Raw genomic sequence first — 26,678 nt, 5'->3', positions numbered from 1 at the left:
TCCGGTGATGTTTGTGGTCGACATATTTGGAAATTAGAAACCTTGGGCAAACACCGAATATCTGAAACAACTGAACATATCAAAAATATATATGTAGACCTGTCTAATGAATTCCACAACTATCAGGACGTTGAAAACCCTTGGTTTACACAGTATAATGTCTTTTATCATAAATAATGTCTTTATTTTCATAATGGGCTAATAATACTCTCAGGTCAATAGGTCCGCCAGCAAAGGTATCTACCCAGTCGTAAAAGTAACTTCTTAACTTTCAAATATCTTATACTAAACACTTCACACTTTCTAACGCTTTTTTCACAACAATTTCGAATATAAAACATTTAAAAGAGCGAAAAAATAACAACTGAGATAGGACCAAAATGAATATACATCAGATATAACTGCTGTAAAAAATAAATCCGTCAAAGCATCAAAATACATAAAAAGGATATAGAGAATAACCAGAAAAAAGTGGACATTTCAACAGACCACAACAACTAACCACCAACATATCCGAATGTTATCAGGTGATTGTACTGACAATTGTAGAAACCATCTTAATATTGTTTTATACAATCAAATATGTGTAAGTACATATTCCTAATACTAAATACAGTCAAGTCTTAAATCATAGTTGAGACACTATTGTTGGAAAGTTGACATTAATAAAGTAAAATAGGATCGTTTTTATATGTACACAAACATAATGTACTTCTAGTAGGTTGATTTATTCAACTATGTACTTTAACAAGATTGTCGTAACAATAGGCAAACTCCGAAACAGCGGTTATGTTGCTTCGCTAAACTAAAGCCAACGTAGCGTAGCAATTAAGGAGGACGTTACATTGCACACTGTTTCGGAGTTTGAACAATATGGTGAAAAACGTCCGTTCAGACAAGACATTATTTGATAATGAAAAATTAATTTTACAAATTTTAAGTCTGTTATATAATAATAAAGAAGTACATAAATATTTGATCATTTATCCGTTTATGAGGGAATTAAACCAAGAATTTAAAGCACCTTTGTTAATCCGACCACGACATTGAAATATGATAAGTAAGGATAATCCCTGATGAGGTTCTAATATTTTGACATATTCCCTCAACCCTTTAATCCCGATCAGGTCTGCACTTCACAAAAATCTTATGACTAAACTTGATCTTAATTTTACAGAATTGTTGATGATTTACAAACAAATTAAGTCGTAAGATTTTTTGTGAAACGAGGGCCGACAGGAACGTTTAAGAAAATACAATAAAGATTTCTAAAAAAAACACTCAACTATATCATACGAGTGTCTCTCTCAAATGAAAATAAAAAAGCAATATATTGTACGAAATCACCAAATAGTTGGATGCCCCCTTAAAATATGTTTAATTCCATATCTATTGTAGTATAACATACTGTATAGATTATTATATAATACTGTCACGAGTTTCTTATCGGAATTAAAGTTAACCTTGATCAATACAAATATGAACAAGCATACACTTTTGACAGGTAAATAGTCAATCGAATTTATAATTCATGTATTCAGCTGTATGCACCAAAGTTTCAAAATTATTCACAAATTTATTTAACGGAAAATATTAAATATTTATGCAACCTGAATGAATTACTGTTTAAGTACTGAAAAAAAGCCAGTTTTATTCTACTCCATATGGAAAGTCTCTAATTAGAAGTAGAGTATAAAAGAAGCAGGTGTTGGGTATATATAAGTCAATGAGAAAACAAGCTTATTAATAAGAAAAAAAAATCTATATATTGAAGTAGTCTTCTAAATGTTTGTACAATTTAGCGGTCGATTTGTTATTCGTTATTCGATATTGAATAATCAACAGTCGGTCGCCAGCACATGCAGCAGTCGGTTATTCAAAATGTCTCAGTTAAAAATAATAAAAACTGACTATTTAAAAGACTCTTAAAAATGATATCCTCGTAGAAATGAATGAAAAAAAAGAAAATAGAAATCTTTTTCTGACTCCTACACATAATCGTAAATTTTTGTTGTCCTCAAATATAACCCCTTACATGTATAGACCACGATTCTATCTTTATAGTTTATCAATCGACATCGATAAAAAATAAACCAAAATATTATTTTATTACTTGAACATGCCTGAATTATAAAGATGAAAACACGAACAATTCATTAACACTTGAAACATATTTAATTATAAAAAAACCGTAATGGACATGTTCAAAGCGCCGCTATATTCCAAATATAATGCAAAAAGTACCGGAGACCGCTTATATGACGGCCAGCGAGACCTTTCTAATTTTTCAATGTCTATAAAATATGGGTTACAGTAAGGCTAGGCATAGATATTAATACAGCACAAGGAAATCTCTGAACATTTCCATTTTCGATATGTACGGAGGGCTCAAATTTCCAGTTTAATATTCGAAATATATTGCAAAACAACCTTGGGGACCGCTAAGATTGGATGATCAGGAGAGTCTAGACAATGCCATTGGTTCATTTACCCGAATTTTAGACAATTATTAATTTCAAAGTGACACTTCAAGCCCTCCTTACATATCGAAGGTAAAATGTTTCTTGGGAATTTTTTTATATTATCTGTTTCTATCAGACCAGGTCATTTATGCATTTCCGATAGACTTTTGCATTATATTTTTAATATCAAATTGTCACTTTGAGTCCTTCGTACAACATAAGACAAAAAGTTTCGAAAATGTCCTTTTTAGTTTTCCATTGTTTATCTATTTATTTTCCACATGTTACTAGAGTGTACAAATGTAAGTCCGTTCGTTGTTTTTTTTGTGTATTAGAAATATCATGTTTCAAAAGTTCATCTACGTTTGCATTTTATTGATTTAAATTTATAAATTTTAAAGAGAAATTTGTGATTCACGTAAGGACTTATATATTCAAGACAAAGGAGAATTGGCGATAAACTTGTAGGGGTCACAAAACGATTCACCACATCTCTTTTTATTCCTTTTAACTATGAATATCATCATGTGTTTTTTATCGAATCAAATTGTTATTACTTATAACTTAGAAAATTTGAACTATGAACCAGCTGCTAACTCACATACATGCCTTGTGAGTTGAACATTTGTTTTGGCAAACACTAATATTGTTTTAATTTCAAAACAGTGTTGTCAGTATTTCACGTTAACACAATTTATGGATGTGAGGACATAGAAAACCAGGTTTGCTCCCAACTAATTCAAAAGTATCCAGGATTTTGCAGCGAAACCTGTGTCTCATCATTGTGCCAACGGAGTTGTGGACTTTGTCGTAGGTAGATTTGATTTTTACTTCTTTGCTAGATAAAACAAACACGTGTGTTAAAATGGAATCTAGAAATGTAGAAAATTTGGAATAATCATACGATATATTTATATTGATTCTGGCCATGACATCTTGTGGAGAATTAGTCTCAAAGGTATACTATGAGTTCTAATGGTTTTTAAATTGCCATGATTTGATTCAGACATTTGTTTTGTTAATTTCTCAATTAGAAATTGTCAGTAATATTTTCAAAATCCATAAGGTTTCAATTCACAGAAGTAAAATTACGTCAAAACATTTTTTTCTTTTTTCTAGAGCTTCGTTTTATCATTTACATCTCTTTGGCTTTCAAAACTGACGAATCTAAGGTTTTCAGATTATTATTAAATTCACTTTGAAATCATCAAGTTAAGCAGTTTTCCTTTTCATTTGTGTATATAGATTTTGATAGATGTTTTGGTTGTTTTGTCGTCGGTTTGCTGTCTCATTGACATCTCCCAACTATAATATTGCAAGTCACATTGGTAGATACGGTACCAGAAATAGATGAGTGAAATAAAAAGAAATAGACCCAAATAACTAAGTAGAACCAACTCTTCAGTTGAAATTAAAAATGAAAAAATGAATGTATTCTGATAAGACTTATTTCTAGGAACAACTATTTCAGCTACTAATTGTTACGAGTGTCATGAGGTAGATAATCCGAAGAATTGCACAAACGTGGTAGAATGTCCTTCAAAAGATCATGTAAGTCTTTTATATTTAATTACAATCCTAAACGATTTGTAAGAGGCTCAAGTTAGTTAGTACCAATTTTGAAAAGAATATGATGTATTATTGAAATAGACAAAACTCAAAAACAAAACATTAGTCCATTAAGTTAATAACAAACTGTCTTAGAAACGTCGATGCTTGTGTGTTTGTTGATATTTAACGCCACTCTCATCATCCTTGCTATATCACGAAGACAAGATTTTGTTATTTGAGGAATACGGAGTAACCGTATCGAACGTATAGACCGACCGACCTACCTTCGGCAGGAAAACTGACAATTTTTTCAATTTAAATCGGCATTCGAACCCACCACCACAGATTTTACATGCTAGTAATAAATTTAGATAAACTACTGAGACAATTGGGTCACCGCAGCCTCAAAAATGAATCTGTAGTTGAATAAAAAAATACGATGTAAAACGACAAATTTAATAGAAAATGCTACATATCATATCAGCTTGTTGCCTCTTTTAGCATAAGTTGTTTTTGCATACGTTCTATGATTATTCAACGGAATGAATGCTTTAAAGACAGTAGTATATATATTTACTATTGGCATTTTTTCTAGCATTGTTTTACCACGCAGTCATTCGCCGACGATTTTAGAGAAATATATAAACTGGGATGTGCTACAAAGGATGTAAGTATAATAAAATTATGATAACTTATAACGTGAGGGTACACAAATTGCACATATTTTGACAATTTTTTCACCTACGTTTATTTATAATCCAGACAAAAGTTTCAATTCTGGGTTTATTTTGTTGATGTATCCTTATTTACCATATATTTCCACCAATTTAATTTTGAATCCATATTGAATCATAGAAAAATGGGTTTGAACCGACCTAAAAACGATCCATGATTCTGTAATGATGAGTACCCAAATTGCATCCATGCTTAAATTCACATCCTTAAAAATCGAATGGCAGATGTTTTATTTTATTTTTTCAAATATTTAGAATAATTTGACATTATTCCATGCTTACTATTCATTTTTTAAGAAATGGATGACAGTAACATATTTCATTTGTTCATTTTTAAAAGATGACTTCTTGTGGACGTCTCATTGTGACGTTTCCGTAGATTTTACTTCCTGCAGTGAATACTTCATTTGTTGATATAAATGTATTTACCTATTTGAGAGACGTGCATAATGTCAAATAATAAAACAATACAAATTGTTAAGTCCCTATGAAAACTTGTAATATTTTCGCTGATATTTTTGCTAAATAGGTGCAATTTGGGTACTCGGTGCAATTTGGGTACTGTAACGTTATGTCTTTTGGGTGTTTGTGTCTTTGGGTTTCAATTCATTATCTTACATCCAACACCATTGTATGTAAATGAAAGATTTTTTCAGTTATAAATTAGATTTTCTGTTAGTTTATTCTCTTTGTGTCAGAAGTGTTATATACGTTGCTGTCTGATCAGGATTTATATTTGCTCAGGGCAAAAAAAGTAGCCAAATATAAACAATAAAGTAAAATATATCACTGCTTTTAACGGTAATGCGAGAACTACTTCCTTGAGAATATGGAGGGGGAGGAGGTAATAGCAAAAATATCATTAATAATGCCAATGTAAATGAAACTGTTGATACTATGCTATGATGTGCTATGCGTGATTTCTTTATGGTCATATGTTGTGTCCATAATAAGTTACAAAAGAAACATTTATCTTAATTTATGATATTTCAGCTTTGTGTAAGCTACTTTGGTGATAATATGAAACGCAGTCTTAGAGTTGATGCTGCATGCTGTCACGAAGATAGATGTAATGATATGACTCCAGAGGAGATTGAATATGAAAAGCATCAACATCAGATGATCACAACACCTCCATCAAGTGCGTTTTCTCATTAAGAAACCTACCTATTACAATTCAAATACAATACATGGAAACTTCAACGCTCATATATGAACCATACATAATAATTATTACTTCATAAAACATGTTTTCATGTTATTATGACAAAGGGATAAAGGAAATGGAGCAGACAATAGAAAAATAAAAAATATAGCTCTGTTTTTTTTGTAAAATTTAATCAATTGGGCTTCCTTGACTTCCAAAATGGCTGTGCATTAGAACATTATATGGAAACGACCACCCGCTTCTCATCTGGAATATTCACAATATGAATTGTTAAATTGTTATAAGCTAATCTTTAAATTTAGTTTAATTAGATAAGTGAAAATAAAATAAGCCAATATCTATTTTACCTCATGACGTCAACAATAATCGTCATGGTCTACGTCGTCACAAGAGTGTATAAAGTTGAAGACCAAAGGCATAGGAAACCGACCGTGCAAGACCCTCATGGGTAGTCAAGGTCGTTAAACCCTTTCGTCTTCATAGGGAACTGATAGTTATAACACAATTTGATATGTAACGCCAGTTTACATATGATGATGTGTGCCGTTAATTTTACGGTTTTAAGCCGGAGTTATTGGCAACAACGTTACGCCATCGCAGCATAACCAGAAATTAGTAGTACTTTTGCTAATTAATATTCATAATATGTAAATGAGAATTGTACCACGTGATAATAGTTTGAACTGGACTGGCTTGATATCATTAAAATCTTTAAAACACGGATATTATAAGTTGCCCGTCACAGAGTCCTTGTTTATAATAGGAATCATTCACGACTTTTCACGCGTGGCGGCGCTGCGGTTCCATAAGTGGTTACTTGAACGCTTCAATCACGTAAAACGCTTGCATCTGTATTTACAACGTAAACAATGGCATCCGATGATTACAATACCTGGTCTGTTCCAGAACTAACGTTACGTGGAGCTGTCACAAGAGACAGAAATATAGATCTTATAGAAAGGTAAACGATGTATTTAAAAAATATTGAGATTTCTTCTATTATAAGCGGAAACGCCGCTACAGTACATTGCCAAAAAGCTTTCGTCACCAACAAGGCAACATTTTTGGGCTATATTTTTCATATAAAAAGACGTTTATTGGAGGCATTTATGGTTGTATTTTTACAAATAATGTGTTGAAAAACGCTGAAATGTATATAAAGAGTATTTGTTTGTTTTGTCATAGCTCTGTCATCTGTCAATGTCTGTTGTTTTTATTTTCTCCTGATGTGAACACATATACTATTTTTTACAATTTAATTTGGTTGAAATATAAATATATAGCAAGATTGTTTATAATAGACAATAATATTTATGTTTATCTCAGAAGAAAATGAAAATAAACAAATATAATTATTCTGCTGTTGGTACCAAGTTGCATAAAATCAAATCAGAAATGTCCCCTAAATAATCTTTTGAAATGCAATTTTATATGAAATATTTAGTGTGAAATACCAAGTGACAAATACATGTACCCCAAGTTAGAAAAAAGCAAAATAAAAACCCCACTGAACATATAAATAGTCATGAATATATAATTAAACTTTCTAGGATACAATTAAATGATTTTGTATAATAATAATTAAAAATAGGGGTTCTATACAGATATTATCTGTTGGCCATGAAATGTGATACAGACCATGCAGACTGGGCAAGGGAAAATTAAATTTAACTTGTTATATACTGGGACTATTATACTAATAGTCTATTAGTCCCAGTTATATATAAACAATTTATTACTTTTGAAAATGGGACAATTACACAAGGAAAGTATTAAATCCTCCCAATACCACTTTTAAACAAGACATGATTCTACATTTTTAAGCTTTAAATCTTTTAATATGTCTCAGCTTCATCAACTTAAAAAAAGAAGACACTGTAAAAGAAATATAAAGGCCCTTCTCTGCAAACTTTTTATATATAACATGATGGGGCCATTTTTGGAAATTTTAAAAGATATGTACATCTATAATGAAGTTTTATTTGCAATTCAAGTTCAAACAAGGAATTATTTAAATATGGAATAATTTCAAATTCTGCAAAATTGATTAGAACATAATTATGAAAACTGACCCAACTAAATATTTTTAAAACTTAGAAATGTGGTCCCTATACATGTAGTTCTACGTCCTTTTTGAATCCTATCTGTTCTTGGCAGATAATCTTATAAGATTCTAAATAGTTTTCTAAACTATTATACTCTAGAAAAAAAATGTTCCTAAACTAGTAAAAAGGGTTATACCTCTGTTGTTTGAAGGGCTATTAAAACATCTTCCTTTGAATATGGGTTAAATAAATTTTCTCTCCAATAAGAACTTGCTAGAGAGAAAATTTTATTAATTTTTAAGAAAAAAGTAATGTTTTATAATTTTATATACATATCATGCCCAACATTCAGCATACAAGAATTTTTCAAAATTTCATTAGTTATACCATTAAATCCACATGATATTTTGTTTTTCAAATATTTCATGGCAAGCAGAATTTAATCTATGTAATAGTACTTTAAAAAATCTTTACCTACATGTTTTAAAAAAATTCAAACCATTCCTTAGCTTGTTTAATTAAACTTTGCCTGGAACATGCATTAAATATTTGTCACTGGACATTAAGATTCCAACAATCAATCAATATATTTGAACTTGAATCATTGATTTCTTTCCTTTTTGTCTTGCCTTGACAGAGTCCAAAAGCAAGACATAGCATATATTAGGTATGCTGTTTTCAGCGTCATCAACAATGTATTAGTTAGTAAAGTAATATAAAATAGTGAAATATTGCAGACATTTTCTACTGGTAGATATTTGTAACCATGAAAGACAATATATTCATTATACAGTTTTCATGATTAATCGCACAGGCACTTGTCTCAAAAAAAAAAATTCCTATATACCTTAATATAACATGTGTTATAGGAAATTTTTTTCTGAGACAAGTGCCTGAGATTAATCACTAGCCCTTCAAGGCTAGGCCAGATATATTTTTTGTAAGTATAGATAATTGTTAATGTGTCAATCCTAGTCAGGAGCCTTTAATTTAGTAGTTATAGTTGGTTAATTTCTGATATATATACATATATATTTGTTTTTTTATTGTCTTATTTTATAATTTAAAATCAAGCCATTAGTTTTCTTGTTTGAATTTTCTTTCATTTTTGAATGTTGTGACCTTTGTAGCTGACTAGTACTATGTGATTTTTTCTTGACTGTATTTTATTTAATATTTTGACTTTTTTTTATCTTTTGTAGAATCAATTAGAAGAGCCAAAATTTATAAGCTTAGATTCAAACCATTCTGGAGGAGCAGATTGTGTGAAGGTATTTATCCTTTTATAGCCTCAATCTATATCACAAAAATGTATTTGTGTTAAAATATACAATTACCATTAAGAGAGTTGATTTTTTGTAAGACCAAGTAAAGGTTACAGGTCCTAATCTCAGTTGGGAAAATGGTACTGTACAGTTTTATTTAAGTACTGGTGAACTCTACCGTTACAGACTCGTATGATAATAATACACCTGAAACTCCACAGATATACGTGTATATCTTCCGAATCCAGCCACACTGATTAGATGTCGCTTTTCAATATAAATTTTAATGAAACCAGACTGGATTAAAATAAAATTTTCTTGTGTAATTTGATGAAATTTAAATTATCTCCACTAGTTTACTCACTAAACAACAGGACTAATCTGTTAAAATTTTCTTTACAGAAGCCAGCAGAAGTCAAGAGAAATAAAAAGAATGGAACAAAAGAAAAATTGAAAAAGAACAGTGAAATGACAAAATTAAATAAAAATTTTGCATTTCTTATTGTTGTTATCTTGTGTATTGTTGACCAAGACAGCAAAGAAAACCATCGAAAAGCTGTTCAGACAGAAAATGACAGATGCTACACATGATCAAACAAAAGATAAAAAAACACTTCTAAGAAAAAATTTGTTCAATGCTGGACCAAATGAAATGCATGAGGATATTTATAATCTGAAATAAAATGCTTTGCTGAGCGCAGCCTGATAGGACAGCAGAGGTCGAACCTTATACAGTTGGGGCAAATTTGGACACAATATTCAAGCTTGATACTGTCTGAATTTGGATTGTAATCAAATTTTTGACATAATATAGGTTTCTGACACAAAATAAATGTGGTCAAAGATCTTATAAATCCATTGCGCAATACTGTGCAATTGAAGATTTCTTCTTGAAACTTTTCAAAAATTCGAAATTTTAAAAAATTTTGAAAAAAAAATATGAATCCCTTAAAAAAAATTGTGAAAAAAATCCCCCCCCCCCAACTTTTTGACCCCCCCTCCCCCCCTTGGAGCAATAACCCCAAAACTCAATCCCAGCCTTTCCTTTGTAGTATGGAACCTTGTAGTACAATTTCAGAGAGATCCATACACTTAAACACAAGTTATTGTCTGGAAACTAGAAAAATGCTTGTTTTTGGCCCCTTTTTGGCCCTTAATTCCTAAACTGTTGGCCCTATAACCCCTAAAATGAATCCCAACCTTCTACTTGTGGTATTAAACATTGTGGTACAATTTTAGAGCAGTCAATATACTTATACACAAGTTATTATCCTGAAACTAGAAAAATGCCTGTTTTGGGCCCCTTTTTGGGCCCCAAATTCCTAAACGGTTCGGACCATCATCCCCAAAATCAATCCCAACCTTCCTTTTGTGGTATTAAACTTTCTTAAAAAATTTCATAAAGATCCATTCACTTAAACTAAAGTTATTGTCCGGAAACCAATGTGTCTTCGGACGACGACGCAGACGACGACGACATCATACCATTATACGATCCCAAAAAAATTTTTGCGGTCGTATAAAAATTAATACCTCTATTTAAGTGAAACAAATTATGCGGTATGGGCTTTGCTCATTGTTGAAGGCTGTACGGTGACCTATAGTTGTAATTATTTCTGTGTCATTTGGTCTCTTGTGGAGAGTTGTCTCATTGGCAATCAAACCACATCTTTTTCATATGTGTTCAGTGCAAAATACAAAAAAATGGACTATCAATAAAATTGATATCTAAGACAGGAAATATTGGGGTTTGTCAATGAGACATTTACCCGACAAAATTAGACAAAAAATATATAGATTAAGCCGGCATCAACAGCATGCAGACAAATGTAAAAGGAGATGTGGGGTAAAGATCAGTATGATGGCAGTTGTTTTCTCAAATGTGGATCCAGGATTTTGAATCTAGATAAAGTGACCCCCCCCCCCCCCACTCCACACTGATGTAACTGTATTAAAACAAAGTCAATGTAGGACTTTCTTTGAGATATTATTGTGTCTGGGAGACACAATTGATGCCCCTGTATATGCAAAGTGTTATTTTAAAATAACTATAACATTTAACCGCTTATACCCCAAAAATGACAAAGTTCAACTATCTCCCAAAAGGGCAAATATCACTAAAAATGAAAACCATAACCACATGCACATCTTCAATATATGTACAAACAGACAGCAAAGTGAAAACTTCCTAGGATTCTAACTGTAGGAGGAGTTGTGCTGAATAACTATATACCCATAATGGGACGAACGGACAGACAGACAGAAGGACAGACAGGAGTAAAATAATATGCCCACAACTTTCAGTTGCGGGGGCATTAAAAGGGGTCATCAGGCCCCAAACTAGACAAAGTTTTGAGAGTAATAAAAAAATCTGGATTTACCATAAATGTAGCTCCATAAGGGCCATAAAGGGGGGACCCAGGCACCCCACTCCTAAATCTGTCTCTGATATTAAACATTGTTTATATGTTTCTGAATATTTTATAAAAAGACTTGAAAGATTATGTTAGAAAACATTTTTATAATGATATTTCGAATAACATTTAAATGATTTTTTAATGATTTTTTGAGAATATGAAGATTATTAAAACATTTTGTTAAAAAATATTTTTTGAACTTTATCAAAACATTTTATTCTGCAGAAATGAATTTTTATATGTTTTAAAAATGTTTCAGGGATATTTGATTAACAAACACATTCAAATCATTTATAAGACATTTTACAAACATTGTTGTCAAAATTCAGTAACATTTTAATGATGTTTTAAAAGTATCATGAAAATGTTTTGAAAATATTTTTAACGCCATACATTTGTGCATGATTTTGATATTTTTCTACAATTTTTTTTCAACATTTTTCTATTTTTTTTTGTGCTAACTGGGAAAGCAGTCGTGAAACAGCACCACATTAGAACAAATAATAAAATCAATTGCATGTAAATCCATTTCATCTTTTATGCATATTTATTTACAATGTATTTTTATGAAATTAGAAAGAACACAGCAAACACAGATAATTCTGGAACCAAGTTTAATTAGAAGTTTCCACGTGGAATTACATGTTTCAGATTGTTTATTCCCCTGCCACAGCGGAGGAGGGGCATTAAGTTTTACCCTTGTGTAACTTTTAGACAATACAAGGACTCTTTTAATGTGAATTCGGTTGGACGACACTTTTCTATCACAAACTACTTTCTTCTGATCTAGTTGGAATTTCCCTTTCAGAAAAGTTTGTGTGTTAATATAAGGAACTGTCTTGGCTAGTAAATAAATCCTGTTCCATAATTCCACTATTTGCCAATTGTTGTCACCTTTGTCAAATTTTTTTTACATCTGGTTCTGACAGAAGTATTGATCCCCGCACTTGCAGCCACTTGGATTTTAACCATGAACTCATTTCAAACATAAAGATGTATCCCATTCATCACTTCATGGTTGGGTAAAAAGTCTGTTATCCATGATGGCTTCTGAAATATTAAAACAGGAAAACACAAAGCATCATGTTATTTAATAAACTGCAGGTTCAGAAATTTTTCTTATCATTCATAAAGGACAAGCGTTTAATGCAGGGGTGTGTGTGTGATGTTTTTTTCTAACAAAAATACTCTTGATTTCCAACTTTGAAGAATTAAAAAAAATTGTTCTGACAGCTTTTGCCATAAGTTTAATGTAAAGTCCTTAGAAAATTCAGACTTTATTGCGACAAACAAATAGAAAAATTATGCTCATATGTACCATGGTTTTTTTTTAGAATGCAATATAGGGATTATCATATTTCCCAATACATGTAGTTCTCTTCCTTTCATGCATTGTTTTGTCAGGGAAATATATTTCACTTGCTATAATTAAGTGCACAACATAATTATTATTTCTTATTTACAATGCAAACAAAGGTAAAAGGGTGAAAAAATGTGAAGACTAGGAAAAAACTTACAAAGTGTGAGGGTATATTTGAAGAATAAAATACATCCCTGTGTCATCCCCCTATTTTAATAAATAATAACCTGTCAAATTATTGGGCTGTTTAATCGAGAAAAAATAAAACAAAGAGGTTAAATACTGTACTAAATATAAGAAAAATATAAATACATAATAACCTAATCCTGTTGTTATATATAATCTCCTGGCATGACATGGTTATCAGCTGGTTATGGCAAACTTGGTCGAATATTTTCCGCCGGGTTTCCCTAGATATTTTTGATGGGTGGATCAACTCTCTTGATGCCTCCTCTCCATTTTAAAAGAATTTCATGGTCTTTTGGGAATCTGTGGTCCCCCTTCAGAATAATTGCAGCCGGGGACACAACAATTTTGGAGCTTAGTTTGGTGAAATTAGCGAGTGTCGATTGTGGTTACTAATGTAGACATGTGCAACGTAATGCGATTCAAGCGTCAAATTGATTAAAACGTTTCCGACAACCACTTATGGAACACCAGCGACGTCTACAGGAAGAAATATTACGAATGATCCCTATTACTCTGATATTTCCGTAAAGTTGTCAGGCGGTCAAAATCAAAACAATGAACGCGAATTTAGTGAATTTTTCGTGTTTTCGTGAGTTTATTCTTTTTGAAATAGAGGCATTTTAACTTTACGTGGGAGCCTAGAGTTCAACGACTAAACATACAAGGTTTGGACTTGCTTATTCTTTGGACATTCAAGTTTCAAGTTTCACCCCGGCAACCTGTATTTCTAATGACCTTGTTAGCCAATTTTCAACACGAAGTTTGCAAATTTGACGTTTCAGCCATTTTAGCCTGTATTTTATACTGCAATGTTAAAAGCCTCTCGCTTCGATTTTTAAAATAGCTCAGGAACCTTGATTTTTGCAACGCCAGTCATTATATTTCGTTTAAATGGTGCATATTTTTGTGTATATTTATTTTCTGCCCCGGCAACCTGTCTATCACTTAAATCAAAGTTAAAACAGACATTTTTTTCTAAATTCCCTATCATTTCAATATAATTTCCGTGACCCGTATCCGATTTCTTTAGTATAATATTCAAATAAGCAAAGTGGCGTTGATTTCTGGATATGGTTTCTGTTATATTTCATTTTTTTTTCAAATATTACATGAATATTGCATTAGAATACAAATAACATTAAGTACTGCTTTTGAAGAGTTGCCACCGTGAATTAATTGGGAATTGACAGTTATTACTCTTTTAAAGCAAGTACTGACATTCCTCAAATATACATCACGTGAATTAAACTGTATTTTGGTTTTCATTTTACCCTAAAAAATGTTTTAAAAAAAAGATTTCGTTGCTTTGTCAGACGTGTAATGTTCTCCATGTTTGATTTCCTCAAGAATGAATTCATAATCTCTAGCTAGATATATCGTAACTATTTCATAGGTTGGCACTGTCAGAGAGTGCGAGTAACTTATGATGGATACTGTTTGGCCAATTATATACCCAAATGCTTTAAAGTAATTGTGACCTCTAAAATCTGCTTTTTGATTATTATAATTTAGATAGTTTTCACATGGGTTAACTTGTGATAATTTTAAAAACCACATTGTAGTCATTATGATTTACGTCTTTAACTTTTTCGATCGCAGATAAAACAACTATCTCACCATTGAACAACGACTGTCGAAATATTGATGAAACCATCTGTACACGTATAATACAGTTAAACCCAGATTTCTGTAAGAACGATACATGTGTTGCTTCGAAGTTATGTCCCCTGATGTGTAAAAGCTGCTGTGAGTAACGTAATATTATTTGTTTTTAAGTTAGCACACTGCTGCAAATTTAGAAACATGTTAGTTTGATTCAAAACAAAATCCAACATGTATTTTCGGTGTATCACATGTTAAAATAAGAAGTTACATCAGTGTTTTGATGAAGAGGTATTTAACGTCCAGTGGCAAATACATTTTGCATGCATTTCAGGACGTAAAACATGTTAATGTGATATGGATACGGACTGTGCTTTGTACAAAACCGACTCCTCCGCTTGTTTGTTAACGAACTAGTCACCAAGGTAATAATCCACACGAAGACATGTCACCCTCACCGGCATATTATTCTGGCTCAGAGCTGAACAGTTTTTGATCCTACTCTTAACTGCTGCGTGCTTAGCGAAGAAGCAAATAAAGTTTTTGGAATTGACGCAACTAGGAATCAGAACCAAGATAACAACAAGTATATTATAACTTTAAGTTTACAGAAAGAAGAAATTAAATATAAAACAAATGGAACAAATGTAAAAGAAGGTTTCAAATAACAGGAATAATAATTTGCTTGTGGCAACTGCATGTTGAACGTAGTGATCAATCTGAGGTTTAAGTTACGAGAGGTAAGAAGTCTTGTGACATAAAAAAAAAAAAAATGTCTTCGATTTTTGTTCGTAAGCCTTTATTTAATACAGTAACACAGTTCATTTTTCCCCAAATTAAAATAGTAGTATGACATTAACAGTGTCATGAATTGAATATCCAAAAAATGCTTTTAAATTACTGGTAACCCGTAAACAATAATGAGGGCTATTGTTATTTTTGTATCGAAAGACATATTAATGAATTTTCGAACTTCTCAAGCAATTATGTGTATTTCCCAAACGTCTTTTACCCTTCTAGTATATGGGAAAAGTAATTCGTAAGTGTATTTTTTCAAACGGATTGTTGGCTAATGTTTTATCCATATTAATGATATCTTTTCTGCTTTCCGCCATTTCAGTTAGATGTAATAGTTGTAATGACATAGAACATATTGATGACTGCAAGGCGACCACCGCATGTAACGGGGGCATGGTGAGCTGTTTTTAATGCGGGAGATATTTTTAGGAAAAAAATCTCGAAATTGAAACAAGCAGTACGAAATGACAGTTTTATCACTGCAAGGTCATTTCGAATAAAGGAAAAAAAAATAACAAAAAATAATAACAAAACTACTGATCTCTAAGGGAAATTCAAAGTGGAAGTTCATAAAATTAAAAAAAAATCAAACGCTATCGAACCACGGAACATCTGCTATATTCCTGACTTAGCACATGCATTTTCCAACTAAAATGTTGAGTTAAACCTGGCTTAATAATTAGCTAAACCTAAATGGTAATATGAAGATTACGCCCCGTTTGGCTATGTGGGATGTATAATAAATAGAAAATATCATATGGCTTTTTCAATATCACATCCTTATCAACCCGAGACACCAATATAACCCCAAGAGCTCTGCTCGAGGGATTATATTGGTTGAGGATTGATACGTTGTGTGATATTGAAAAAGCCATATTATATACACTTAATTATATACCTCAAGAAGATATGTTTTTATGTGACATGACGTGATACAGATTATGGGTTTGATGAATCCTTTGCAACAGTGACTGATATCAATGACGTGACGTCATACAGATTAAAGGTGTGCTAAAGTCTTTGCAACCGTGACTGATATCGATATCATCATGGTTGGCTGATACAGCACGATTGGCGTTGACCGTATTACACATACATTTTGTACTATTATTCTGTATTTACTACTAAGTATATAATAAATACACAGCCACGTCCAATCGGAATTGGGTTGGAGGGGTTTTGGGGACGTAAATACCCTGTGTAAGGATGAAGTCACGATCTCTGTATGTTAAAGAACATTTCTCTAAAGGGTCCGCCGGTGGCCTTATTAACCTTCTGCAGTTTGTCTAAAAATATTAAACATTGTGAGTTCGACCTTTTGAAACATCAAAATTCATTTTAAGAAAATAAAAAAAGGAAACACACTCTACTGCTACATGATTGTGTTACATGTATAATGCACTTATAATTTGTTAAGAATTGTTTTTGCAAAAATGAGATAACATAGTAAATGTAAGCAGAAATTTAAAGATAATGTAATGAGTGTCTTATCATTATTAAACTAATTATTTCAGAAATGTTATTCTCTTGAAACATTAAGTTTTGATCTCAGACCGGTATACAGACTTGGATGTATGGATGATCAGGTATGTGGTTTTTTCATTTTTTTTTTGCTTTAGGATTTACTACCATAATATACTATACCTGCATTAACTGAAATATAATGTACAGTCAGATAGCATATTCTATTTGAATCATGACTCCGTTGGGTAAATAGTAACCTCGTCATCTGATTGTCCATGGTTTCCATGTTTGGTGACAAATTCGCTTGGTAAATACTACAACGCCAGCAAATCCTCCTCAACTTCACTGATATAGAATTGTTATCTATAAAGGCTATTCATGATGCGGTTTCATAACTTTATCTCGAAGTAATGTACTTTATCTCGAAGTAAAGTGTCCTGATGTATTTGCAACTTTATGAAAAATGAAAAATAAATAGTCGAAGTTTCAAAGATATTGTTTTATAATTTAATTTTGGATGTAACGCGTCTTCCGATTGGCTGACGTTGTTTTGTTTATCAGCTCATAGACATAATTTTGTCATGTGACCTTGACGTCATCAACGTTTTATCATGATTTACTCCGGTTTAAAATGGAATTAAGAATTAAATTATAAGAAATGACTGTAATATTTATTCTGTCTGTTCGAAATAACATAAAAAATGTGGTGCACACTTTAAAATAACCCGCTACGCGGGTTATTCAGTGTGCACCACATTTTTGATGTTATTTCTTCATAGACAGAAAAAATATTACAGTCATTCCTTAAATAACAAAATATAACTATGCTTCAATCCCTATAATTCATACCTTTACTGTGTTCAAAGAACATATTCATTCACAAAAATAAAATGCAAATTAGTCATCAAAAGAGAACTAACTCCACATCCTTCCCCATTCGCATTTCATACTTCCAATTTTATCGAGAGACTAAGTTTCGAGTATTTTTAAAGGTATTTTCAAAGATCTTTAATTGCCTTTTGTATTGATTTTTTATTGTAAATTTCGTCTTGAAATCTGACCAAAGATATACGATATTTTTAATTTCCCTCTAAATTTGACTTCCGATCTGAAGAATATGCATGATCATCACAAGATATTTTTTTCTTCAATTTATTTTTAATAGGCCCTTGGTGTCTTCCTTTTCTTTTACAAATCGACAAAATACTATTTTTAAGGAAATTGAAAAATAGTTGTTTCAGTATTTATCTATTTCTTTTGAATTTTTTTTTACATATTTGCTTGAATTATTCCAACTTCTTTCAATTGCATGTATTGAAAAAGTGCAAAAAATGCAAACGTACAAGATTTTTTTCCACAACGCTAATGTGAGTCATTTGAAATAAATAAGCCTGATTATATTCATTATGATTATCTGTACAATGGCAAATTTGGATCAGATAAATTAATTAGTCAAGTTTATGACTGATATAGCACATTTCTGCACTTAATGTCAAAATTATATCGCCCTATTAATTTATCTATAACTCTGACATTGAAAGGTCCAAAAACTTAACAAAGTAGACTACGAATTTACCATTCAAAGGATCGAGAATTTACAATTTTTGCGATTCCTTCGGCTTAAAAACATTTTACATCCGAATGCATACACGTGCTCACTAATTTAATTTTTTTTCAATTTAAATGTTATCGACCAATCGATCGACCAAGAGAGAGAAACAGAGATAATTACCATACTGTATATTATCTTTTTTAATGTTAAAGCTTTGTCAGAGATTTAAGATATCCAGCCCGCAAATATTTGGCAAAAGACAACAATTACAACTAAAAGGAGGTTGTTGCAGTTATGACCTTTGCAACGACAATGTTGTCATGACAACTGTAACGACTACACCGACTACAACAACAACACAAGTTCCTACGACTGTTATTACTGGTAAGTTTGTAATGATATATAAACATTGCAAAGAAAAAGAGAGACGAAAGATACCAAAGGGACATTCAAACTCATAAGTTGAAAATAAATTGACAACGCCATGACTAAAAAAGAAAAACAGCAACAGACAAACAATAGTACACAAAACACAACACAGAAAACTAAAGACTGAGCAGCACGAACCCCACCAAAAACTGGGGATGATTTCATCTGCTCTGGAAGGGTAACCATATTCTGCTCCACATGAAAAACCCTTCGTGTTGCTCATGCTAGCACAAACCCGGTAATAAGTCTAATTCGGTAGGTCACATCGGGGAAAAGGGGACGGGATTGTAGTTACGACATTTGGAACATATCCGCTATCATCTGTAAAATGAATATTCCATAAAGGTCAACCAACTCGTGATGGCATTCGTGAGGAAATAAGACAATGTTAGATATTATAACAAACGGAATCTATAACAGACAATATCACAAAACCATATATTACCAAGGATGTTCAATCAGAAAATGAGTTGATCCTCAGTAGAGCTAGCTGCAGTACCATAGCTCTTATAGTCCTTATGATATTTGTGAACAATGGTCCGCAAATTGTAAAAAAAACCCATAAAGAACGTAAAAGCTACGGTTGCATAGCTACAGTAGAGCCTGACTAAATACCAGAAATTAGAAAGTATCAATCGATGAATAGCAAAACATATGAGCATCAATAATCAGACAGTTAAAACAAATGTTGTTGAATAGTATTATCTTTGTTTTGAAGTCTTATAACATCTTTTTCAAGGAACAGTTACCAATCATTGATAATTTATTTGACGATTGCTAATTTGTTTTAAGTGACGATTGCCAGTTAGTTTTCGACTTATGAGTTTGAATATCCCTGTGGCATCTTTCGCCTGTCTTTCATCTTAGCTTCTCGATTCCTTAATACATTAAAAGTAACGTTGATGTTTAATTTTATATAATACATTAAAAGTGATATGGACGAAACCAATCAAACGAAATGTTTTAATTTGTGTATTCAATGATGAGAACATAATGAAAACAAATTGTTTTTTTTAAAATTTCGTCACCCGAAGGATGGTTTTTGACAACATTTTAAGATAATTGCGAATTCTAGTACTATAGTTTAGGACATTTTAGGATACCCTAAAACATAGGTTTCCTAGGGCCCAAGATGGCGGCCACCGGGGAATTCCCCTCACCCTAAATATAGATGATATAATCCGATATAAAACGTATGACGTATGTCACATATTTCCACCAATGAAAAGACTGCAAAATTACATAACCAAATAAGGATGTTAATCCCCTATACACAAATTAAGTCCATTTAAGGACATATCGTTTGCTTAATCGGATTATGATGAAATGCCTTACGTATGTTTAACCAATGACATCTTTTGTATAATGATATAACGATAAAGGATGTTAATCCCTGTTGGGGAGAAAATCGTCATCCCTCAGGAGATAAAGTCGTCATTGGAGAAGTAAATATCGTTCTACATATTGTACAAAACAAATACTTTGTTGAGTATGCTTAATTTATGAAATTTAAATGACTTAGTCCTTTAAGCAAGAGGGACAACAATAATTGAAGCAATATACATTGATTAAACATCGAATCGATTGTAAATCTGCTGCATATTAATAAAACAGTAAAAAGATGTTAATCCCTTGCCGGGGATTAAGTCGTCATCCCATGGGAGTTTAGTTGTCATCCCATGGGAGATTAAGTTGTAATACATATATTTGACCAGTGAAATCAGCTGCATATTACTATAACGGTATGCCGTGGATTAAATGGCCATTCCCTGGGAGATTAAGTTGTCATAATAGAATTCGATATAGTATTGTTGGTTTTTTTTTCAATAAAACTACCACAGTCGAGTGGGGAAACCTCTATAAGAATGCAGGAAGCAATACCTACAGCGAAACGATGAACGAATTTTACCTATTCGTATCAAGCGAAGATTCTCTCTCGCTTTTTGAAAATAATAATGGCGGTGCATTTAGACTTCATAAACGCTACATAATGAATGGAGAATGGGAGTGTGCACTGCTGGAGTTATCGTTCGTACCACAATTTGAAACACCAACGAGACGGGTCTACTTTTGCTCGGATTTCGTAGACCACACGTACGTCAGAGGAACGACTCTTCCTATTCTTCAATCGGCAGAGATTTTGAACGAAGATATCGCGGACATCGAATATGAAAAACCAATTTACCTCAGAGTAACCAGATCCGATCTGTATCAAATCGAATTCGTCTTGAGGGACGACAATCTCAAATTCTGTCGCCTGAAAGACGACCACCTGTTTTGCTTGCTGCACTTTCGACAGAAACCTATAAGAGAACATTGAATACACATGCAGAAAAGGTGAAGATGTTCAGTTGCAACGTATGTCGTAGCGTTTATTCTTGGCCTCACAATCTTCGAAGAGATATGAAAAACAAGCATGCCCAGCAGCAGCAGCAGCGGCAACACCAGCAGCAGCATCAGCAGCAGTACCTTCCTCTAAAAGAAGACAACGAAGTACCTCAGCAGCAGCAGTTACTACAAGACTTTGTTTTTGATTATCCGTTCACCATGATCATGTCTGGACCGACCTCGTGTGGAAAGACGTTTTTTATGAAAAACATGCTACAACAAGTAAGGAGGATGTGCCAACCATGCCCAGAAAGGATCGTGTGGTTGTACAAGAGATGGCAGCCACTCTATGGGGAAATACAGAAAACAGTGCTACCGCGAGTGGAATTTTTTGCACGGTATTCCGGTTGATTTAGAAAGTGACGACTTTTTCGATCCCAGTATGAGGAATATGATCATATTGGATGATATGATGTCAACATCGGCCAAAGATTCAAGAATCAACAACGCCTTTTTTACAGAAGTCAGTCATAACAGAAACTTATCGGTAGTGGTTTTAAAATAAATAAAAACTTGTACTTTGGAAAGGATCCTACCCAGAGACGAAACTGGCATTACCTCGTTCTCTTTAGCAATCCCATAGATCGTCAACCCGTCATGACGCTAGGACGATAGATGTATCCGAAAAGGTCGAATTTATTTCTACGAAAATTTGAAGAGGCGACGAGGCGACCCTATGTATTCCTGTTGGTTGACCTGAAACCAGGAACGACAGAGTCGTCAAGACTCCAAACTGATGTCTTGCAAACGGGCAGCGGAGTTCACAACTCTGAAGCTGTCGAAGAGATGAAAGTCGACGACAGTTTCGATACAGAAAGTACAACGTCAGATATAGAAAATGACAGAGAAGACCTGATAGCTTGTCGAGACTGTGGACTAGTCTTTGCACACCTTCAGGGTCTAGAGGACCATGGTGTCGAAAGAAATCAATTCAGCTACCAATGTCAGGAAAAGCACTGGAGGGACTTTTAAGGGGAAACTTGGTCGACGTTTGCTGCGCAGACGACTTACCTGCCTATGTGAGCGAAAGACCTAAAACATTTGTGGTCAACACGGATAATTGTGAATAGAAAGGAAGTCATTGGGTGGCTTTTCACTTCCCTGCATAGGGACCGCCCGAGTTTTTTTACTCCCTAAGACGCGCACCAGAAACATCAGCAACATATCAAACAACAATACTATATCGAATTCTATTATGACAACTTAATCTCCCAGCGAATGGCCATTTAATCCCCGGCAAGGGATTAACATTCTTATACCGTTATAGTAATATGCAGCAGATTTCACTGGTCAGATATATGTATGACAACTTAATCTCCCATGGGATGACAACTTAATCTCCCATGGGATGACATCTTAATCTCCCATACGAATAAGTAAAATATTCGTCCATCGTTTCGATGTAGGTATTGCTTCTTGCATTCTTATAGAGGTTGCCCCACTTGACCGTGATAGTTTTATTGAAAAAAAAATCAACAATACCATATCGGATTCTATTATGACAACTTAATCTCCCAGGGAATGGCCATTTAATCCACGGCATACCGTTATAGTAATATGCAGCTGATGTCACTGGTCAAATATATGTATTACAACTTAATCTTCTATGGGATGACAACTTAATCTCCCATGGGATGACGACTTAATCCCCGGCAAGAGATGCACATCCTTTTACTTTTTTATTAATATGCAGCAGATTTACAATCGATTCGATGTTTAATCAATGTATATTGCTTCAATTATTGTTATCCCTCTTGCTTAAAAGACCAAATCATTTAAATATCATAAATTAAGCATACTCAACATAGTATTTGTTTGTACAATATGTTGAACAATATTTACTACTACAATGACGACGTAATCTCCTGAAGGATGACGACTTAATCCCTAACAGGGATTAACATCCTTTTATCGTTATATCATTATACAAAAGATTTCATTGGTCAAACATACGTAAGGTTTTTCATCATAATCCGATTAAGAAAACGATATGTCCTTAAATGGATTTAATTTGTGTATAGGGGATTAACATCCTTATTTGGTTATATAAATTTGCAGTCTTTTCATTGGTCGAAATATGTGACATACGTCATACGTTCTAAATCGGTTTATATCATCTATATTTCGTGTGAGGGGAATTCCCCGGTGACCGCCATCTTGGGCCCTTGGGCCCTATGTTTAGGGTATCCTAAAATGTCCTAATGTATAATACTAATTATGTTTGTAGGTTGCGGTCACCATTCATCAAAACAATGTCCTTCAGGATTTCAGCTTTATGGACATTCGTGCTACCATGTTGGTAAAGAGGCGAAGACCTGGCATGATGCAGAGGTAAGAATGAGTTAAGCAAATAAATATTTTTTTAAACTTACATAAAATGCTCATTTTTTGAAAATACAATAAGGAAATAAATGCACATTATAAAAATGAAAAGATGTATATTATTGGCAATGAAACTATTCACAAGAAACCATATGACATGAACATATTGAACTGCTGACCATCGTACGGCCTTCAACAAGAAGCAAAAATCATACTGTTATAGTAAGCTATAAAAGACTTCGAAATAACAAAATTAGAAAAAATCAAACAAGAAAACCAATTATACACACATTTATGTACAAAACAATAAACGAAAAAAAAAACACATAACAGATAACAACGAAAGACGAACACTGAACTACCCAAACGACTAAAGACAAAAAGTACCACTAGTATAACAAGAGAAACTGAAAGCTAGTTCAAACCAAATTTCAAGTACAATTTCCACCAATGTTTAGAAAATTTCGACATTGTTATGAGAGTACGAATTTTTATGTAAATTTGAAATACGAATTTGAATAAAAAGAGATTCATGGTTTATACGAAAAATGTAAATCAATCAAATAATGAATAGACACATAAAGGGTCAGTTCGCGTTATGAACTTATAAAAAAGTCTATTCACCGTAAAAAAAAATCGTGTAAACAGAAATGTCACAGACCCTAAGGAACTATAAAAAAAAGAAGGGCGAAAGATACCAAAGGGACATTCAAACTCATAAGTCAAAAATAAACTGACAACGCCATGGCTAAAAACGAAAAAGACAAAGAGACACAAAACAAAACATAATAACGTGCATCTTTTGACATAAATTTATTCATTTTTTCAGAGTTACTGCAAGAGTAAATGTACTGGACTTGCAGACTTCAGTTCGTTAAGCGATCTGCAACATGTGTTCTCACATATTCTTTCAAAAGTATCATATTCACAAAGTAAGTATCTATTATCCACTTTATACTATTAAATGAGAAGACCTCATTTTGTGTGTTGCTTCTCTTCCTTCCTAAATAAATTAATAATCATGCCTCTGTGTCCTATAGGTACCATGCATAGTCGCATTTGTCATGCTCGCTTATGATTATTCCGTTTGGGTTATTTTGGGAGGAAAACATAAATAAAGGCGTCCGGATATTGTTTCCGTCATCGGACGGACTTTTAAGTCATAGACAAAACATCCGTTTAGGACTGTTTAAAATTACACAGAATTTTGGTAAATCTACAAACAACCCTTAATTCCTAACTTGATAACAATACAATGTTTTGGGTACCTGAGCTACAGGAAACGGTATCAAACATTCCTTCGGTCCCTGGAAGCGATAAAAATCCGTTTTCTTGGGACCCCTGGAACCGGTATATAAACATGTTTATTTACGAAATAATTCATGCAAGCTAAAGATTTGTTGAAAATGTTCACATGGCCTGGGTCGTTATATTCGAATTTTATATCAAGCGTAAGAAAGGGATAACATTAATGAATATAACGACCCAGGCCATGTGAAAATGAAAACAAATCTATGGATATAGTAAAGAACCCACTGAAAAGTCTGACGCCATTTCAGTAAAATATGACGTTTTTGTGCACAAATCGCATTGTGGCGTCGTCGATTTATATTGGTTGTGGTTTATTGAGTATTTTATTATGGCTCTATTCTATTGACGTAATAAGCACCCCATATTAGAATTAATTTGCTTTCCTAAAAGTCAACACCTTATTAAGTCTGACGCCATTTCCAGATTTCAGTAAAATATGACAGTTTTGTCCACAAATCGCATTGTTTATTGAGTATTTTATTATGGCTCTATTCATAATTCAAATCTTATTTGCAAATATCACATACTAATTTGATTTCATCAGTGGAATCTGTTTCGAGTGACTGAAATTAAAAAGGTTAACATATCGATTACTCTGTCTTCTGCACAACGAAACAAAAAGTATGGTAACAAAGCAACTCGCCTCCTAAAAATTGTGCGTTCATGTTACTTCAAATAGTTGACCTTTGCGTTCACATTCTTTAGATTTACATCCAATATTTTGAACTGGTGAAAAATTCAAAATGTTATATTGACATCAGTTCATGTTTAAGATACTTTTTATACCTTTCCTGAAATTCTCCAGTCATAAATTTTTTTTACAAAAATTCATCCTACAACAGTTTTCATACTTTCAACCACGCTCTAAATGCCCGCGATTTCGCGGGTGTGGTCTAGTAATTAATTTATAGAAACAACTATTTGTTTCACTTCATCAAACACTTGTGTATTTTACATTTTTATGCTGTATATGAATATGTCAGATAAATTATCCAGGTTATTCTTGAAAGGATTTACATAATACGTATAAATGATATATTTCAGTAAGTACATTCTGCGAAGAAAAATAAGTCTTGCAAATTGACATGAGGGTTGTCTTTCACCATTGATGTAGCATTAAATTCGTCTAAACTCATCTGACAATATGTAAATCTAGGAATGTTCAAAGAGTTAGATGTTGGTAGCAAGTGTGAGATGTTGTGCTGTTTAATAATTTTGGTAATTCATGGCATCCGTTTTGTTTGTTTAATAAGGGATGAACATGCAATACTTTTTATTTGGAAATTGAAGACTTTGTCAAATTTTAGCATGAAGATAATTCTCTTATCTAAGTCATGTAATGTTTATTCTTCTATATTTTCTTTTTTCAATTACAGCATTGAATTTTTGGACAGATGGTGTCCTACACATATCTTTTGGCCATGGTGTTAGACATTATTGGATGTGGTCAACTACAAAAGCAAGAATAAGTTCTGAGTTGACTCATAATGTCCATCTCAGTAGTTCTACTAAATGTATAATGCTAATTAGGAACTCCCGTGCAAGCACTGATTTATTGTCTGCGGCAAATTGCCAAACAAAATTAACTCCAGTATGTAAATTGTAATAAATTTGAGAAACA

The 26,678-nt window shown here is 32.7% G+C and overlaps 1 protein-coding gene and 2 long non-coding RNA genes across 3 annotated transcripts; 2 read left to right on the top strand and 1 right to left on the bottom strand.

The window, feature by feature from the left end:
- The first annotated feature begins 1,948 nt into the window (after positions 1-1,948).
- On the top strand, positions 1,949-26,678 carry LOC127736435 (uncharacterized). Its single transcript, XM_052246979.1, has 12 exons — positions 1,949-2,000; positions 3,129-3,272; positions 3,934-4,013; positions 4,609-4,680; positions 5,741-5,888; positions 14,791-14,937; positions 15,914-15,987; positions 17,106-17,177; positions 18,820-18,991; positions 23,652-23,755; positions 24,576-24,678; positions 26,434-26,678. The coding sequence occupies exons 1-12, from the start codon at positions 1,949-1,951 to the stop codon at positions 26,661-26,663; spliced, it is 1,398 nt and encodes a 465-aa protein (XP_052102939.1). The 3' UTR covers positions 26,664-26,678.
- On the top strand, positions 6,678-9,727 carry LOC127736495 (uncharacterized). Its single transcript, XR_007998985.1, has 3 exons — positions 6,678-6,876; positions 9,163-9,231; positions 9,628-9,727. It is a non-coding gene; the product is annotated as an uncharacterized LOC127736495 (long non-coding RNA).
- LOC127736501 (uncharacterized) lies at positions 12,163-13,697 on the bottom strand. Its single transcript, XR_007998993.1, has 2 exons — positions 13,323-13,697; positions 12,163-12,692 (listed from the first exon to the last, which is right to left on the bottom strand). It is a non-coding gene; the product is annotated as an uncharacterized LOC127736501 (long non-coding RNA).

The sequence above is a fragment of the Mytilus californianus genome, unplaced genomic scaffold (assembly GCF_021869535.1).
Source record: "Mytilus californianus isolate M0D057914Y unplaced genomic scaffold, xbMytCali1.0.p SCAF_31, whole genome shotgun sequence".
In the NCBI taxonomy this organism is placed as follows: Eukaryota; Metazoa; Mollusca; class Bivalvia; order Mytilida; family Mytilidae; genus Mytilus; species Mytilus californianus.
The sequence above is the reverse complement of the archived record's forward strand: the minus strand, read 5'-3'. Positions and strand labels throughout refer to the sequence as shown.